At 38.6% G+C, this 19,067-nt stretch overlaps 1 protein-coding gene across 1 annotated transcript; it reads left to right on the forward strand.

The window, feature by feature from the left end:
- The first annotated feature begins 4,119 nt into the window (after positions 1–4,119).
- Positions 4,120–12,231, forward strand: EIF2S2 (eukaryotic translation initiation factor 2 subunit beta). Its single transcript, XM_085311139.1, has 8 exons — positions 4,120–4,300; positions 5,286–5,389; positions 6,583–6,718; positions 7,036–7,136; positions 7,565–7,713; positions 8,659–8,715; positions 9,745–9,830; positions 10,589–12,231. The coding sequence occupies exons 1-8, from the start codon at positions 4,120–4,122 to the stop codon at positions 10,762–10,764; spliced, it is 990 nt and encodes a 329-aa protein (XP_085167265.1). The 3' UTR covers positions 10,765–12,231.
- Positions 12,232–19,067: the final 6,836 nt, after the last annotated feature.

Consider the following 19,067-nt stretch of genomic DNA (forward strand, 5'->3'; position numbering starts at 1 on the left):
TTTTTTTTTTTTAATCTTAAGGGGTAAATAGCTCCATCTTACCCAACTAGAACTTAGTATTTCCAGATCCAGTGGTGTTAGCGTAGGGGCAGTTCTAGGGAAGTAGATATATCGTTTCCAAGGATTTTTTCAAGTATTGTTGAACACTATTTTCTGTTGGCACTTTTACTAACCTCATTTTAGTTGCTTTTATGGGGAGAAGGAAAGTATTGCATATGTGAGGAACCCTTGACAAATGAGTGTATGGCTTGTGGGAAGCTGTGCTGGCTGAAATCCATGAGATGGCTGCTTTTGGTCTTGTATCTTCTTTCTGGTGTTGCTTAAAATACCTGTGTGATTCTTAAGATTTTCTTCTGACCAAAGCCTGATCGTTCTAGTCTTGAAGACAGCAAGTCATATTTTTTCCTACATAATAAATGAGATAAGAGATAGTATGAGCATTAATTATTTTGAGTGTAGCTGAGACTTAACTTTTCAGGCAATCTAAATCCTAGAAGGAATGTGGTGCATTTGGATGACTAATTGGTCTGCACAGAACTGGAGTTCTAGTAACTGGAGTGTCCTCTGCTTCTAGAAATTAGGGCCCAGCAATATTTGCATCAAATGCTTTATGTTTCAAATGATCAGACCATTGAGCATTTAATCTGGAGTTCACCTGTTTGGATTCTGCTTAAGTGCCATTAAAACTATTTTTCCTGCATAATATGTCTGTTTGGAAACTAAACTGAGATCAGATTTACATAGTATCAAAGTTATCTCTGGCTTGCTTTATCAGGCAGACTAACAGAGAACAAAAATGGTAGYAGGTAGGACTTTTGAAGTGTCCCACTCAAATCTCCTGGAGACGTGCGTGTGTGAGACTGGGTGCACATGCCTTTCGAGACTTCTGTTAGGTGCCAGATAGTCTCTTATTGATGTTAAACTGGTGCTATTTTTAAAACAATGATCACGTACGGTTGAGGAGGGTCAATGCAGATGAATCTCAAGTGACAATTTTGCACTCAGAACCTTACAAAACTGCTTTTGGCAGATGTTACTTTTTTTTTCCCCCCGGTTTACATGCAAAGAGCTTATTCTAAGTATTGGCAGTTGCATTGACTTGACTGTAGCTTAAAATTTTCATAGCATTGTACAGAATGAAACTATCTAGTAGGAACATCTATTGTTGGTTGTTGCACAGCAGTGAGGGTAATGCAGCAGAGACAACACTGATCCTGTTTGCAAAGGATGTGAATTTGAAAACTGAAAGTGAGAAGCAGGGCAAATACAGGTTGATGGTCTATTAGTTTAAAATCCTACTAGATACACAAAAGTTCTCACAGCCCTGACGTTTTATGAAGCTCAAGGAAGTGTTAGTGGATGACTCTACATTTCGAGTGACCGGAGGTCTAGGCGTAGACTAATCTTAAAAATCTTGCACTGTATCTGTAGACAGCAATGCAGCGTAGTGTAAGGATACCTGAACTAACTTTATCAGTGTAGAGTTAGGTGCTTAGTAGACATGCCTGTATTTATCAGGGTTAGTGAATTGTGATTAATTTGTGACCTCTGCAAGAATSCCCAGCCTAAGCCACTATCCCAACAGTTTAGAGTAGTCTTCTGTCTGGGGGATTGCATTTGGACTATGAAACTTTGTGAGCTTCTCCCCCCCACCCCCCAAGTTTTCCACTCATTTGATTTCCCTAAATGTATTGTCTATGTATTCTATGCAGGAGAACCACGGGGCTTGATTATTTGGCCTGTGGGCTACAGTCCCTTCAGCAGAAGACTGGCAATTTTTCTGGAGTTTTTCTGTGCTTAAATGATGCCGTAACATTTCCATTAATCAAATGTTATCCTGAATTGAGAAAAGGAATGAGGAAATTTTTTAAGTGCCTCCCTGAGAAAGACAAAACTCAGAGTAGCCTGGCTATCAGGTTGGTTAGTTAGTTAATGTCATGATTTGTTAAACTGTGTGACTTAAGACTTCTGCTTCGTTTTCCTTGAAGCTTTTGGTGAGCAAAAATGTTTCGGCATAGGCCTCTCTCTAGGGTTGTGGAACTTCCATATTTCGTTTCATAAGGGCAGTTAGCATTTGTAGAAGCTTGGTTTGACCTGACTGGATGGATATGGCATCTGTTAGAGTTATGTAGGCCACTGGAATATAAGACCAGTGGTTTTGGAATTGGTGGTTTGAGCATTAAAACTACCTTCAGAGTTCAGAAGTCCTCCTTGTGTGTTAACTTCAATTTAATGTATTACTGCTGAAGGCATAGTCTGTCTATTGTAAACACAAGAAGAGCTTTATGGCTGTTCAGGATGAAGGATGTCTCTTTTTCTTTGCAGAGGTAAGAGTGATTTAGGGGAGGCGGTGGTTGGAAGTTTTTACACCTGATCTATATGTCATCTTATGTTTAAACATGTGAGAAGATGCAAGAGATAACCCTTTGGAGTCTTGCAAAGCTTCCTTGTTGAAATGAGTCATAACTTTGAAACTGGTGTTCTTAGGCTCATTTCCAAAGCTGTGGACTGTTGCCTTTGCAGCAGCTTTCCATCTCTTTCATCAGACTGTGCAAGCTGCAAGAGGAAGCCAGCCGACAGTATAACCAGTTGTGCACGTTTTTTGATTAATGTGTATTATGAGAGCATGATTCATGCAAGTGTCTAAGCATTAGAGGGAAGCCAGCTGACAGAACTTTTTTGAAAACTATCCTGGCACGGTTTTATAACTGAAGACACACTTCAGCAGTTTGAAAATCTCGGGCTTCAGTGTCACGTACTTGAAACATACGTACAGTGTCGCATACTTCCAACACCCATAATGCAATTTACTGCCTTTCAGTAGCTTAGTTTAGACCCCTTATTAAATATGTGAGTTCCAGAATATTGCAAGAAAGTTACACACAGGAGAGTGTAAAGTCTGAAACAAGATTGCTTCATGGGTGGGGRAAAAAAAAAACTTTCAGGGTTTAAGAAGACAAAAATTTGGAGGGTTGTTGGAATGGTGATATTTTCATGGGTCAGGGTATCCATGATGCTGAATTTTAACTCTCTGTGGAAGCAGTTTTTCTTATCTAGTAAATGATGAATGGAAGAGACACATTTAATACATCCATTTTATACATTTAATGAGAATTATGGTGTGAAAACATGCCAGATGGATGTATCAAACTAACATCAGAGGAAGGCTGTTGATCAAACTTGCATCTTAAATAAAAGTAGTAAAAAGTGATACTATGTTGGAAAACAGAAGAACTCTTGTGTTAATTATCTTGAAGACTTGAGTCTTCAGATGATGAAGAAGTTAAAAATGACTCTTGGGGCTAGTGCCTTCTTCAGTTAGATGAGGTGAATTAGGCTTCTTTGTTGGCTAAAGAAATCTATAACAGCTTCAGRTGAGTCGCTTGGTCTCTGAGCTTTGTTTTCTCTGGAAAGAAGGACATTTGCTGCCTCATAGTGTTGAGAGCTGATAGCCCATCCGTCTCTATCACCAGCTGCTTCTAGGCTGGTGTAGTCCAGAATGCTCTTGTCGAGAGTAACTTATAAATCTTGCCCCCCTTTAGTAAAACTGGAAGTTAATGGCTTTTACAAATGGAAGTACCAAGTACTAGCATGTAATTACACTTTATGATAAAAATATTGTTAAATTTTTTGTGATGCTGAGAGGGTCAGCAATTGGATCATATAGATGTACTTCAAAAGTTAAGTTCCTAATGATGCTAAAAAAGGAGGAAGCAGCTGTTGGCAGGACTATCGAGACTTGCAGTTCTAATATATTTTCACGTGAACTATATTTAGAAGACAGGAAACTTGAGGAAATCTTGATTATTGTGGAAAAAGCAGTAGAAGCACTAAATCGTTAAGCAGTGTTCAATTCTTTTTTTTTTTTTTTCGGTCTTGTTATTTGTCACATTAGTTATGCCTTGGATCAAGATCTGTAACGTTTATAAAGAAGTATATGTAAGCACTGTTTTGAGTTGAGTCAACATGATTACATTGTCACAGGTCTAGAAAAACACATAGTTGAGATTGAAGCCAAAGGACAGTCCTTTTAACTGAAGGAATATGGAGAGAAACTTAAAGGCATTCAAAGTATTGCATGGTAGGTGATTAATATGCTGYTAATTAACACTTCTACAGATGATTTTCGATCCTACTATGAGCAAGAAGAAGAAGAAAAAGAAGAAGCCCTTTATGCTGGATGAAGAAGGAGGGGATACACAAGCAGAAGAGACTCAGCAATCAGAAACAAAAGAAGTTGAACCAGAGCCAGCAGAGGACAAAGATGTGGAAGCAGATGAAGAAGACAGCAGGAAGAAAGGTAAAGTAAATCCGTGTAGGTAAACTGTCAAATGTAGTCCTTCTGTATTCTAAGACCGGAAGCCCCATTTCAAAAATTTGGCATATAATGTATAATGCTGGCAGCCTAATTCATATAGGGACTTGTATTTAGGGACTCTGTTGCATGTGTGCAGGGCATATTTTCCTTCAACTGCCTGAGAACATACTGAAACACATAGCGTGATACCATTAAGCTTATGTAAATTTTGCTTTCCTAACTCAAATGGATTTTTTTGCATGAGACAATGGAAAGGGAGTCTCTAAAATTGCTAGCATGAAGTTTTAAATCTTCCAGATACAACTGTTGCAATAATAGTCAGAAACATAGTCAGAAAAAAGAGTTCTAGGTTTTGGGCAGTTGTGAGTGCTGTAATTAGAGTGTTCTTCAAAAACTTTCAAGAAATAAGCTTTTATTGTGTATATAAACATGTGTAATGCTTATATTAATAATAAAATAAGTAATAAATAAGCATAACAGTAATAAATAAGCATGTGTATGACCTTACTTTTCAGCTGAGGCCAATGCCATGTCAATAAGACCTGATTAAGGGAATGCTGTTAACTTAAATCCAATTTACTGATTAAAATTGGTTCCTGCCGTAGACCAAAGAAACTAAACTTTCCTTATTCAGTTTTGTTTTCATTTTCTCCAAGTATCTCTACCACAAAAATGAAAGTACCTAATTTCCCTTGTACAGCAGCAAGAGAGATTAAGCACTTAAAAATAAGAAAATATGATTAGAAGATGCAGAAACTGTAAAATGGTACTGAGGTATTTTGCTGTAGAGCAGAATGACCTACCCCAAACTTTAAAACTTGAATTTCTGTAGGGATTAACGATCACTGCTTTTGTCTTGTTGTAATGTTTTTGTTGCAGACTTCAGATGTGAATTATAAACCAACATTTAAACTGTTACTGCAGGTATAAATATCCATGCTTCATTTGCCAATGTTTTGTTTTTTAGATACAACAGATGACCTGGATGATTTAAACTTCTTCAATCAAAAGAAAAAGAAGAAAAAAACAAAAAAGATATTTGATATAGATGAAGCAGAAGAAGGTGTAAAGGTCTGTTTACAAAACTGTCTATTGCTGAAAACTTTCCTGCTTTTGTTTTCCGGGGACTCACTGTTTGGAGTCTGTCATTATRTCTTGATTGAATTAATAGTTAAACTTATGATTCACTGTGTCTTTCATATATAGTAGGTTCTGCTTAATATATCGCTATTACAGGGTTTTGCCCAGAAATGTAACAAGTATGTAAAATGAGCAATCTCATTCTGTATACTAATTCCGTGGTTTGTAATAAGGGTTTACTAGCATCAGATTAATTGTCTTTGGGGGTAAGAGAAGTAAATGGATGATGTCAGAAGCCATTTTCTGAATTGTCTTCTAAAGGCAGGCTCTTCAAATGAAGGATATATATTTGCTAAAAAAACTGTTTTTACTCTTGTATTTGCTTTAAAAATGATTGGCTACTGTTCTCAGTGTTCCAGAAAGTGTACAAGTTATTCTTACTTCTCTTAAATTTTATTCTGACACTTGTTTTTGTATCATGTTGTCAGTGTAACTGGCAAGCCCAGAAAGCAAGTGGACAGAGAAATGTTATGTTTAAGCCTGTTCTTTAGATTGTGCCTTTTTGGAATGAAAATGTCCCTCTGATCTGCCACAGAAAGGCTAAATGTTTGCTATGTGTTCTTTACGTGTGCAGAAACATGTTTTCATCTCAGAAGAAAACTATGATAACAAATTGGACTGGCTGCAAAACAGCTTTGCTTTACCTAAGTGTTTCTGGCACGTAGAATGTTTTGKTTTTTATGTCTTAGTTTGGTTGATGCCTTTAGACAGTGTGACCTTGTACTTAACCAGTCAAAAGTTGGACCAGAAGATTTTTATCTGCATGGATTGCCTAATAGGAAATCGTGAAATCTAAAAGAAATAATGGGAAATCGTGTAATCTGAAGGAAATAGTAGGAAATAAGTTTTTGTACAAGACTGCTATGTTGTATGTTAGTCACGTGTGCCTCATTGCATCTAGAGAGCTTAGTGTTTAAAAATCTAGCCTATTTCATATGTAGTAGTGTAGCTGTTTCTTCAATGTAATTTAGTTTCTGGTTAAATCTGTTACGTTTCAGGATCATGCTGGATAGTATTAGTATTCATCTACTATAACATGCTACTAGTATTGTTCCTAATGCTTTGTCATGGAGATTTSTTTCATGCAAAAATGTAAACTATATTCTTACTATTTTTCTTTGCAGGACTTAAAAATTGAGGGAGATGTACCAGAGACAGTAGAACCTGAAGATGACCTTGATATCATGCTGGGCAATAAAAAGAAGAAGAAGAAGAATGTAAAGTTTCCAGATGAAGATGAAATAATGGAGAAGGATGAAGGTAAAATCATAACCTCACTCAATGGGAATGTTGAAAATGAAATATAGTCTGTGTTGTAGGTGAGTAATTTCTTTTCGAGAGTCTTTGTTTCAAAATTCATTTTATTATCCGTTGTATTTATCAGGAAAATGTTCTATAGAAGCACTGTGTGAATTCCCTGTGAGTGCTGATGACCTGTGTAGGCAGACAAACAGGAAAAACTCGTGTTTATGTCTTAGTGGAACCTTCTGTAGTGTACCTTTCAGAAATAGCATAAGCACAAGATTAAAGAAATACTACTTTTACTCTTAATGAATCCCAATCAACTCTCTTTACAGCCTTTGAAGATGAAGATAGCAAAAAAGATGATGGAATTTCTTTTAGCCTTCAGTCAGGACCTGCGTGGGCAGGCTCAGAAAGGGACTACACATATGATGAGGTAATGTTCAGAAGGCTTTCAAAATATTTTCCRTGTTGATCTGTGCCAGCAGTGATAGACCTTATGTCTGCATGTCCTATTTCTAACTTAAGATTAAAGGACTTGAAAAGAAACTCATGAATAGAAAAGTAAGAGGAAGTGCATCTTTTATCGTAGTTAACTTTCATACGAGGAAAMGTTAATGATAGTTAAAACAGCTCTGTAAACAGACTGAGGTACTTGTGTGTTAAGCAGTAAACCCTGGGGAAACAGCTTTTACATTTTGTATGTTTTGCAGAACTTTTTTTGATGTGTGTTCAAAAGCATGTGGGGAAGAGCTAATGGACAAAGAGGGTCTAATGTTCATTGTGAATGCTGTTTTGAGTTGTTGGAAGTGACTACTTCATTTGAGAGACATGAGATACTGATGTGAACATCTATTTTTGCAGTTGCTCAACAGAGTATTTAACATCATGCGAGAAAAGAATCCAGATATGGTAGCTGGAGAAAAAAGAAAATTTGTCATGAAGCCTCCGCAGGTTGTAAGAGTAGGGACCAAGAAAACATCTTTTGTCAACTTTACAGATATCTGCAAATTGTAAGTCTTACTCTTGCGATTCATAAGGAATAGGGAATGGATCCACCTTCCTCTGTGCTTTTGGCTGTTCTGTTGAATGCATCTTTTTGGCAAAAATCTATGGTGAACTGGAAGTAAACTAATAGCTATTCCAATCTTACCACTCCTTTCCTCTACATTTGTCTGTGTTAAGATAACTATGAAGCTGTACTACTWCAGCTTTCAAATGTGGTAGTTCAGATGGTTTCTTAGTTTGCACTTGAACTGTGAAAATCATGGACTTCATGAATTGAAATGAAATCTATTGCTATTGTGAGTTTGCTGATTTCCAGTAAGTCTGTGTAGTTGGGTCACCAGTGGTATTTACCTGCAAGTCTTGAGGGGCAGGGGGAAATGCTCTTTTTAATCTTGTGCTTTCAGACTGCAAATACTCCTATACTGCTATTCTTTTGGTGAGTGGTATGCATTTCAGTATTTTTTTCCTACTGTTTGCTGCCACGCTTTCTCTAAAAACTACTTAATCTCTATCTTAATTATTTCTAGTGCAAGCAGTTTTGTTCTTGGGGCAATTCTGGAAATGTAGCATCTGATTTGCTTCATAAGTGTGTCAGAAAACAGTCTTAATAAAATTGTACTGAGGATCTGAGTAGCTTACTAAAGCAAATATTTAATGGTAGCTAGTTACCCTTTTGCACAGGATAGGGTGTGCATATCTAGTAAGAATAAGAAAATCTTAAATATAAAACTTAACTTTCAATAGTTAATGTGATTATTGCTTATTTTTTTGTGAGCTGTTTTACCTTCTTGTGTCCTCAGTAATATCTGCCTGTGCTCTCTGGTGCAGACCCTTTTGGGCTGCTCCCTTACAAACATGGTAATTAAAGATCAGTTTAGCCTGCCATTCCTGTATAAATATCAGATTTCTCTGAAGGGGAAAGGTTAAAGATATCTCTACTTTATTTTTAGATTACATCGTCAGCCAAAACATCTCCTGGCGTTTTTGTTGGCAGAATTGGGTACAAGGTAAGACACTTGGAAGTCCTGTGTGAATGTATGTAGGGAACAATGGCGATCTAATTGACATTGCCTAACCAAGAAGAAGATAGCTGCTTTTAGAGCCCTCTGTATATACATATTCTTGAACAACAGTTTTGTCTTCCTTGCACATGGCTGCTCTGCTACATAATCGAAGAGACAGCATATCATGGAAGAGGTACAGGTGCAAAAWATAAAGTCCTTGGTAAGAGTCTGGGTAAGGTTTTGAATTCCCTATCTGCAACCTTTCTCAAATATGCTCTGCTAGTGGAGCTGCTAGTCCCAGTCAGATAAGGATGGCTTTGTGGCTTGTATCATCCTAAGAAGTGATAGGATGGCTAAGGGGGAGGGAATGTCTGACTAACGGCAAGTCTGAGGGCCTGCAGCTGATTATTCTGTCTAATGCTGCAGTCAAATTTGTTGGTCTTAGCAGAAACACTTGGTTGCTTTTATATGGCTTTAACTATAGATTTCATAGGATTTTATTTCATTGTCTGTTTATTTTTTATTAGTTGCCTAATGCCAGCATGAATAAAGTGAGTACGTGTTTGTTTGGGCATTGAAATTTCTTCAGCTCCAGACAAGTTAAAAATTTACAAACCRTAATCTTCTCTTTCTTATATCAGAATGACTGGGAAAGGGTATTATTAGTCATACTACACTTTACTAGAGTTGTCTTTCTCACTTTTGTGAGAGAAATCAGTGCAAATTCCTCATTCTGTAAAGTTCTTCTGATTGTCAGCTTAACTGTGAGGCTGATGTTCTGTGCTAGCRTTTGATACAACTGTACTAAGGATAATGTTTGGTCAAAACTTAGTATAGGTTTTCAAGTGTCGTCAGAATTTTGCAGTTTTTTTTCCACAAAGTAGTTCTGGCTGCTTCTCATGTTCCTGACTGTTTTTCTTGTGTATGTATGTTTTTTGTTTTTTGTTTTTTGTTTTTTTTTTTAATTTTTTTTTTAAATAACCTGATGTCTTTGGCAAATCAAATGCTTAATTCATTTTTCTTTTTTGTTAGTGGCTCAATAGATGGTAACAACCAACTTGTAATCAAAGGAAGATTCCAGCAAAAACAGATAGAAAATGTCTTGAGAAGATATATCAGTAAGTATAATTCCCTTTTCCAATATGAATTTCTCCCAGGCCCATTCCAATAATGTGTGGGCTGTGTTTGGCTCACATGCCCCACTGTGGGCATTTTGTGGAAGCTCTGTGACAAATAGCTATGACTTTGCTGCTGCTTTATAATGCAGTAATAGAAATATAGGCTCCTTTATCACTGTTAGAATAAGCAAACAATTGCTCTGTTCTGGCACTGACACGTACCAAGGAAGCTAGTGAGTGTGGTTGAACATTGCTTGTTTTCATCTGAGTTTCGTTTCATTGCTTTGGAGAGGAATATTGAAAATAACAGTAACTGACTTCTCAAGTTTATGCTTGTTAATTAATGAATACGGTRTGTGTGCTGCTAGTCAAAAGATTCTGAATCTTCAGCAGCTTACATGCAACAAGCAGTGATGCTTTAGACAGTGCTGTGGCTGTACAAGTGTTGCTGGCATCTGAGAATGCTGTTTTTGCTGTTTCAGCAGAGAAAGACATAGGAAGCCAGTAAGAAGTCTTAACAGGTTATTATTTTTAAAACATTGGTGTCAGTGCACAAAGTACCGGGCAAAACCTTTGAGAGGTAGGGGAGTTTTTAGGTTGCCTCAACCTCTTGTGTTTTTCATGGTAAGCCACTTACAAGTTATTATACACATTCAAATAGGCTTTCAAGACAGCTATTACATTTAAGTCTGAAGAAGTGATGATTTGTTACTGATAATGCATTATCTTTTAATTACTACTTAATTCCCTTCCTACAGAGGAGTATGTCACCTGTCATACATGTCGGTCACCAGACACAATTCTACAGAAGGACACCAGATTATATTTCTTGCAGTGTGAGACCTGCCACTCTCGCTGCTCCGTCGCCAGCATCAAAACTGGTTTCCAGGCTGTCACAGGCAAGAGAGCACAGCTCCGTGCCAAAGCTAACTAGTTTGCTAATCAACACTGGATTTTGCAAAATGTTCTGGGGAGATATGACTGGACAGGTTTACAATCGGAATGGATTTACCATTATATTAAAACAAGATTGTAAAAACTATGAGAAATTTGGCTTTTGATTGATTGGTCTGTGAAATCCTTGCAAGATGCAGATCCTCAAGCTGTTCACATACATTTGCTCATTGAATATATTTTACCAACTATAAGGAACGTGATGGGAAAGGAGGTGCTTTTTAATCCGTTCAGACTTCTGTAAAACACGAGATAAATTAAAGATACCGTAACAGTGAGTTTCTTTTGATTTGAATTTTTCCTTCAGTTTCCTCTTTAAACAGTTCACGGGAATGGTTGGTGTGTTGTTCTGCAGATCATGAACTATGTCCAAAGACCCAGAATAAAGTTTAAAAAGATGTTATTTTGCTTTGCATAACAAGCTTATTTTAGGGAGGTTATCACTAAACAGAACAGAGATATCATATCAACATGAGAACTGCTCATGCTTCTTTAGCCACATTAGTGTAAGAAAGCATTTTGCACAGAAAGTGGCATCAGGACTTACTGCTTAATTATGGAGAACATAACTTTGGGATAGTTCGGACATCATACTGATGCTGAATTTTAACATAGAATTAATAAATCGTATTGTAAGCTTGCATAACGTCATAGTACTAAATTTTGCAATGTATTATAGAGATTTTTTCTTAAATTCTGCACTCTTCACCACTTTTAAAAAATAACTAATTAAATGCAGCAAAACCCAGAAAGGATACAGTTAACATCATTATGTGGTGGCTCTAATGCACTGTCCTTATATCAATCTTGAATTTAGAGAAGATACTGCCTAGTAGTTTGAGTTGCAAATCAACAAATTGATGCTTCTTGATACAGAACATGCACTTCTTTCCACTAGTGGTCAGTATTGGTGGTCTCTAGGGGACACACACAGTGCTGTCCTAACTAGCTTTTAAAGTGCTGTAGAACTTTTATTACAGCTGCAAAGTACAGAGATGGACGTGGGGAGTGTATTCCCTCTAGAGTACTGTACTGGGGAACTGATTTAATGAAAACTTTCTTCTATCTCTAAAATGGCACAGGGTCAGCATAAGATGTAATAACTCAGGAGCCCTGACACCCATTCCTGCAGAATAGAGGTTGATTGAGAAAACCAGAGTAGCCTACTCCCGGGAGAAACTGGTGGTTTTTCTGAGTTTRATTCATCTGATATCAGAAACTGAAGTGTTTCTATTGAATTTTAATCTCTATTTGTATGTATGTTAATACAGAACATGGTTTTGCTGGGAAGTCACTCACTTGCTTTTTGAAAATCTGACGGTACTGTAAGGTTGAAGTCAAGGTTTTGTAGTTGGTTTCTTCAAAACATTTTGAATCTCAAGTGAGCTATAATAAATGTTGGATGTATCTTTTAAGTGAATAAAGCCAGGATCAGTGCCTCTTGTAATATTATTGTGGCATCCTTGTTTTTTCTCTAGCAAATAGAGCAAGGCATTCTCCTGTTGGAAGTGAGAGAAGTACTAGTTGAGTCTGGAAGCTAACAAAGAGCACGATAATGCAGATGGATTGATTTCCTCTRTGGAATCTCTTGCCGTATGTGAGATGGTTTTCTTGCATCTTAACTAAATGATCTAAGCTATTGCAGGTCTGCTGCTTTCCAGCAGTAAAGGTATAACACATCTTTCAGCCCAGCCCCCCACAGAGAAGACTCTTTTGAGAGTTGCTTGTCAGTGGAGGCCAAGAGCTGTAAAGAGGGACTCTTCTTGTCAATCAACTTCGGATATGCTGATATCCTTGTAACAATAATCATCTCTCTAACTCACCTCAGCCAGGTAAATACTTTTATCTCCATTTCATAGATGGAGGATTGGAGCACAAGAGTTAGCTGACCTTGCTTGAGTCACCTAAATAATCATTACACCGAAAGATTTAGTTCCCTGGTCCGCTATAGAAGTGGTGGGATCAGCTACCTTAGAGGTGGTCATGGCTCTGTTCTGCAGAAATAACTGYTTACATTACCCTTGTGAAAGTTAGTTGGACTAAACTTTTCATGGGAGCTTCTAGCCAGAATAAGGATTTAATCAAAGCAGTAATATTTTTTTAAAACCTGAATTGGTATAGAGAATGAGGGAGAAGCACTTATATAAAAGTTTTCATTGAGAATGGGAGATTTCTGGTTAGTATTATGCATAGATCACCATGCCTTGTTCTTGATTCACGTATATATACTCTTGTCATAAAACCCCTAGTTTGTGTCAGTTATGGGCCTACTTGACAGGATAACTTGGTCATCTAAGATGGTAAGCAGGGAGAAGAAAATGGACTTTCAAGACTTGCTGCTGCTGGAAAGTGAAAGTGTATGATAAAACATGGTGGAGGGGTAGGGAAATAACAACAGAAGGAAAGCTCTGAAAGTCAAGAGAATATGAAGTTGAGTATGATACTGACATCTAGATTCACTAAAACGTGTCTGTAATCTTTAAATAACATTTCTCCAGCTATCTGAGCAACTGAGCCTCTCTCCTCAGTCTTTTTCCCTAGAAACTTATTCCGGATTATGAGACTAATAGAAGAGCATCCAAGAAAGAGGGGGGCCTAGCACATGAGAATGAATGCATTGAAGGCAGAAGCTTAGCAGAAAACAGAAGCTGTGCAGGAATTTATCAACTTACTAAACTGCAAAACCACACTGGCTTCCAAAATAATTGCTTGCTTTTCTATTTTGAAATTATTTTAACTATGGTAAAGTTTAGTCCTGTGTTGTTGGAGTAGCAGGTCGTGGCTCACGCCGAGTATAATTTTCTGTAGCTTCCTCTTTGACTGTAAAGTATTGACAAACAGCTATTCTCAATATGTTTTTACTGCAACTACTACAATGCAAATTCTTCCCTGAAGAACCTTGTTCTTGTTCCAGGTTCCCATCTGTCACCTGCAGGAAAGACTCTTCTCGAATGGCTCCACTTTGGCTTAGTGGCTAAAGTGATTTTGGATAAGCCAGCAGATTAYGTGGCAGAGAAGGGAGCACAACTCCATGTGTGTCCTTTCCATCAGTATATCATCAAATGCAGTAAGTTGATGGAGAAGAAAGGCATTTTTGAGAGGAGAAAGAAAAAGGCTTTTGAAGAAAGGTATTACTGAAATTGCAGGAGTGCTAAGAAGGAACAGGTTCTAGGTGTCGTGCTGGACTTTAACAAGCACCACCTCGTTTGTAAAAGCCTTTTGAAGTGACCCCACCCAATTCTAGCCTCACGGCCAAGAAATCCGTTTTTTCCAGCTCTTTCTGTAGTGAATAAAGGTGGGGAGATGCCTCCAGAGGCAATTCAGCCAACTTCTTCCACCTTAGAGCCTAGGGAAACTGCTGCTATTGTATGAGCTTCACCACAGCTTAATGTAGATGAGGTACATACCTATGTCCATGTATTTATGTATGATACATATGTAAATATATATAAGTATGTACACACATATATGCATGTTCTTATATACTCTATAAGAGAATATGGATGAAGCTGGACTATTAGACTGTAGTCTCCGTCTCAAAACGGAGGTAGCAATATACTGATTTATGTGGAAGTAGATATTAATACTGGCCCTGGAAAAATATCCCTGCCACATAGACTTGAGGAATCTACTTTTCTTTGCAGGATGAAAATACTTTGTTGTTTCCTTTCTACTTAGAGTGCAGTACCAGGCTCATTTGTTGCTGTGTAAGCTTGCTGTTCATCCTTTTTCCTTTTTACATGTTGTAAACAACTGCATATTTTTAAAATTCAGCAATACTAATTTCACATCTGTGTTATATTTCTGCTGTTTATCCAGTGGAAATGTATGGTTGCTTCCCTGTTCAGCCTGTTGCATTTTCCATAGTGAGCGTGTATGGGATTTGAGAGACTTCGGATTTTCTGTYGTAAAAGCAGCTTCCTTGAATGTTTTTAGCTTTCTCTTACACTGAATTACCTTGTATTGGCTCTAACAACTGAATCACGAAGACCTGTGGACTCTTTTTCAGACTGTTGAAGGTCTATCAGCTCTGACATAGGAGAGGGGAAAAAGGTAACAGCAAAGAAAACTAATGCCGATTCTTACAGCTGTGACATACAGTTTCTGCGTAAGGTTGGAAGCAGCAAAAAATCTGTATTTTTCGAAGTCCTTTCTCCTTTAAGGCCTTACTTATTTCTATATTAAAGCAAGTTAGTTTTAACCTTTTTTCTTTCTCTTGTCTCACTTACTGCTTTGTATAATTATCTCATAGTTTTCCTGTRTTTCCTTCTTCTGTGTGGAAACACTCCACGTAGTGTGGAGCAGGGCCATATGACTTTGATGCAAAATGCATTTAAAACCTTTTACCWGGTAAAATAGCAGCATTAGGCAACATGGCTAGTTCTTGGTGTATTACAGGCCTCTTCTGATAGTATTAATTTTCTTTAAAAAGAAAAAAAAATGAAGTATTATTGCCCTCATTATAGAGAGAAAAGCTAGRAGGTGTGATCCAGTTTGAAATCACAGCACAAAAGGCATCTAAAGTTTTTTTTTTGTTGTTGTTGTTGTTTTTTTTTTTTTAGACTGAGTTATCTTTCTTAATTGCTCAGATCGTGCTGATCTGAGCAAGTATATTGTGTTTGTTTGTTCAGCACCAAAACAAGCCTCTTCCAACTTGAACCTGAAAAAATCGGTTCTGGGAAATCTGAGTTCATCTCAAACGAAGCTTAAAGAATTCTGTGCGCTACATTTTCTCTACACTTTTTGATACCCTCAAACAATGAGCTACTCTCCTCTGAAGTTCCAGCCAGAAGGGATGATTGATTTTTTTTTTTTCTTCTGAAGAAACAGTGCCAAGTGGGTTTTCTTGAAGTGATTATTTAGGTTTAAGGCTGTGGTTGCCATTGGAGAGGTTTCCATATTAAAGAGAGGCTGCTTTAGATTGGCCTTCAGAACACATGTTGTTTCTCATTTTTTTGCACACTGGTTTGGTTTTGATTCCAGACCTACTCTGCTTTCACAAATGCAATTAAGCTATGTGATGAAGCGCATTGTTTTCCTCTGTTCTGAATAAGGGAGGTGGCCTTTAAATCCTGCCCGCAACCAAGAACATCTTGGGCTTGAAGAACAAGATGTGTTTTGGGGCTGGAGCCCTGGTCTGTGCCTCATGGAAATCCTGCCGGCAGGAAGGTATCCTTCTGAGCAGGCCAAAAGCAGGTGGAAGCAAGCCTTGGCATAAATGGACTTGAAGGGGGGCAGGAAGAGGGGTTGGGCTGGGGCACAGTGTGAAGCTCAAGAGGGGAAGTCAGTGCTGTCCAGTCACGCCTGCCATCTTCTCTCCGAATTGCTTAGGGTTACCAAACTGAAAGGAACACTGAGCTTTAGACGTGTAGAGTATTTGCGCTGCTGCGCCGCTAACCTGTTTCAGCTTAACTTCCCCTTTGCAGACCGGGTTCGTTCTGTTCTAGCATCTCACAGACTCCTACTGCAGCCACTGCAGTCCCACTGCTACCATTCCACAGGGGCTGGAGCTGCGGTTCTCGGGTGCAATCCCGACCTCGGTCCTGACCCTGTGTCTGTGGGCTGGCTGCGTTCTTGCTTGCTGCCTTGCAGCTGGGGGTCAGCTGGGCTGGAGTGAGGGCTGAGTTTGGAGGAGGTAGATCCATGTGTTGGATACAGGAAACYCCCTCTGATCAGCTGATGGGATTATTCCTGCTGTGTGTGAATGCAAGAGCTGTAAAGTGAAATCTTGAAGAGAGAACATTCATGGCTGCTTCAGCAAAATGACTGCTTCTTCTAGAGCTGAAAATAGAAGTGGAGAACATCTTTGCTGTGAAGGTTCAAGMGTTCTTGAAGATGGAAAATATATAGGTAATGAGAAAACAGGATTAAACTTAAAGCATACTAATTGCAAAAGGCAAGATTTGGGCAAAGTATACAAATACCACAGAGAAAAAAAAGTATCAGTTTGTGTGTGTGTTGAAACATAGTTTTGGGTTAGTATTCCTGCTATCTTGAAATACTGTTGTTTGAGAGTACAGCTGTTAAAAAAGTAACTGTATATTGGGTTTACCTTGCTAATTTGAGTTACAATGCCCGGTGCACTATGCTTTGACTGCTATGTATCTGTTTTACAGAAGAGTATGATATTCATGGCTATCCACAACCTTGTACTTTGAAGCATTGCATAAAAAGAACCAAGAAGACAAATTCAGGGAGGATGGAAGCTACTGTGAGGAGCAGAGCTGATGGGGACAAGGCACAGGCACGTACTAATACCAGCCCACAGCAACAGTCCTTCCCTGTTCACTCCCATCAGATGCCCTGCCAACCCCTCTTTATAGTCTTGGTCCTCATCTTTTGAAGTACAGAAGAAATTAGACTGTATATACTTTTTTCCCACTGGTTCTCTGTCTGTGTTTTATATCTCCACTTATAAATTAGGGTATGAGTAAGACTTTTCCACCTCTGAACTGGATTGCTCTTTGCATATTCTCTGTATTTGTGTTCCTACAGTTTCTTAACTCAAATTCAACACACTCTTTGAGTTGGTCCCTGGTAGGTGTTTAGCCATTTGCCCAGGTAGATGCTCTCCACGTACAGGGAATGKTGGTGGTTAGCAGATGTGTAAGCTGGATACTTAAATAATATGAAAGGAATGCCAAATAGGAGAGTTCCTGGCTATGATGTGAGAAGACTCAGGATTCTGATTTATCTGGGCTTAGGTGGCTGGAAAGGCAGGAAACCTTTCTGCTAGTTTGCCGACGCAACATTTTTTTGGTAAGAAAAGAGTGCAGACTGGTAAGAAAAGAGTGCAGACTGGACTGGAAGATCAACACACAGCCTGTGCTCAATAGATATATAACTGAAAAGCTGTTCATTACCAGAAGAACAGCTGAAACGATGGCAACAAAACAAGCATCTTTTGTTTGTTATAGTAAAGTGTTACAGCGGTATGAGAAACAGAAACATGCTTTAAACCATCACAGATTAAATGTACTTCTTACAGGTGAGTGCTATTTTTCTTTGCCCTAATTGGCTGGTTCTGTGCTGTTCCCAGCCAGTTTCAATGCTTGATTCAAAGGTATCAGTGTTGTTTTCATATGCTCTGCTGCTGGGGGAATGCTTTTGCTGCTTGGGGAATAATTCAGGTCTATTAAGGCATGATTTGGAAGCTGTGAGGAGCAGCTCCAGAGGCAGCATATGATTTTTTGTGTTTATTTTAAATGAATGCAGTGACAGATTATGATCTAATATGATAGGAAGCATATGTTGTCCCGCACATGAATAGAAGAGTCTTGCTTGTACGTTGCCTGTTGCAACACACAGCGTATCCCTGTTATGTCCATTGGCTTCCTTCTGCCAAACAGGCTCAGAGCTGCAGGGTGAGATAACCAGCCCCAGCAAGGATGGGTGGGAGACTGTTTTTCTGTCCAGATGAAATCTTTCCTTGAGTGATTATTAAGGTTTTTTGCAGATAGGAACAATTCCCAGTGGACCATCAGTCTGACTGATTTAAGACCAGATTTTTCAAAAGCTTTGCATAGCAGAGCTTCGAGTGTCAGCATCCACTGCTGTGATCTGTTTTTACAAAAGAACTCAACACCCAAAGCACTAAGCTTTTTTGAAAGCAGGACCTGGAGTAAATTAGAGAAGCCAAATACATCCTTGTTTTTGTTATTAAAGTTGTTAAGTGTTTGACTTACAATGTGGTGGCGGTGCTGTTATCATTGTTCATCTCGTGTTTTGGGCCACTTCCATACCAGCGTTTTTGTACTTACAAAGACTGCGTTGCTTCCCTCTGTTCCCCGTGGTTCTGACCTCAGCAACCACGGTTGAGCCCAACAAACTGGGAAACTTTCCTCATGTTTATGATAGCCTTGTTGGGAAAGTTACACCACGTGTGCACATACATGAATGTGGCAGTTTGCAGCGAGTCTAGGGTCACGGTGCATCACTGAATCACCTGCTCCTTAGGAGAGGAGGTCAAGAGCAAGAGAAACACCAGGCATTTCTGTGCATGGGAGATCTGGCCGCTGCTGACATGYTCTCCGTGCTGCCCTCTTTCATCTTGGCAGGAGGAGATGCTCCCCAGCCTCTGAATCTCCTGCGTGCAGCCCCTGGGAGGTGCCTCCCCTCAATGCTTCCTTGGGATTCATGCTCTCAGGGAGGGACAACAGTCAAAATCTGTTGGTTTAAAGCCAGTTCACTTTCCCTCCTCTGTGCCAGTCGAGTGCAGATGTAAAACGAGTAACAGCTGTATCTGGTAAGGTTTAAAGTCTTTTTTTTTTTTTTTTTTTTTTT

Source organism: Rhea americana, unplaced genomic scaffold (genome assembly GCF_003343005.1).
Source record: "Rhea americana isolate MKP2758 unplaced genomic scaffold, rheAme1 scaffold_333, whole genome shotgun sequence".
In the NCBI taxonomy this organism is placed as follows: domain Eukaryota; kingdom Metazoa; phylum Chordata; class Aves; order Rheiformes; family Rheidae; genus Rhea; species Rhea americana.

Bases quoted from the DNA above. Each gene is read 5' to 3' on its own strand.
- EIF2S2 (XM_085311139.1), top strand. From the start codon at position 4,120: ATGATTTTCGATCCTACTATGAGCAAGAAGAAGAAGAAAAAGAAGAAG. The intron at 7,714-8,658 runs GTAAGTCTTACT...CTTTATTTTTAG, and splicing joins TTTACAGATATCTGCAAATT to ATTACATCGTCAGCCAAAAC. The intron at 8,716-9,744 runs GTAAGACACTTG...CTTTTTTGTTAG, and splicing joins TTGGCAGAATTGGGTACAAG to TGGCTCAATAGATGGTAACA.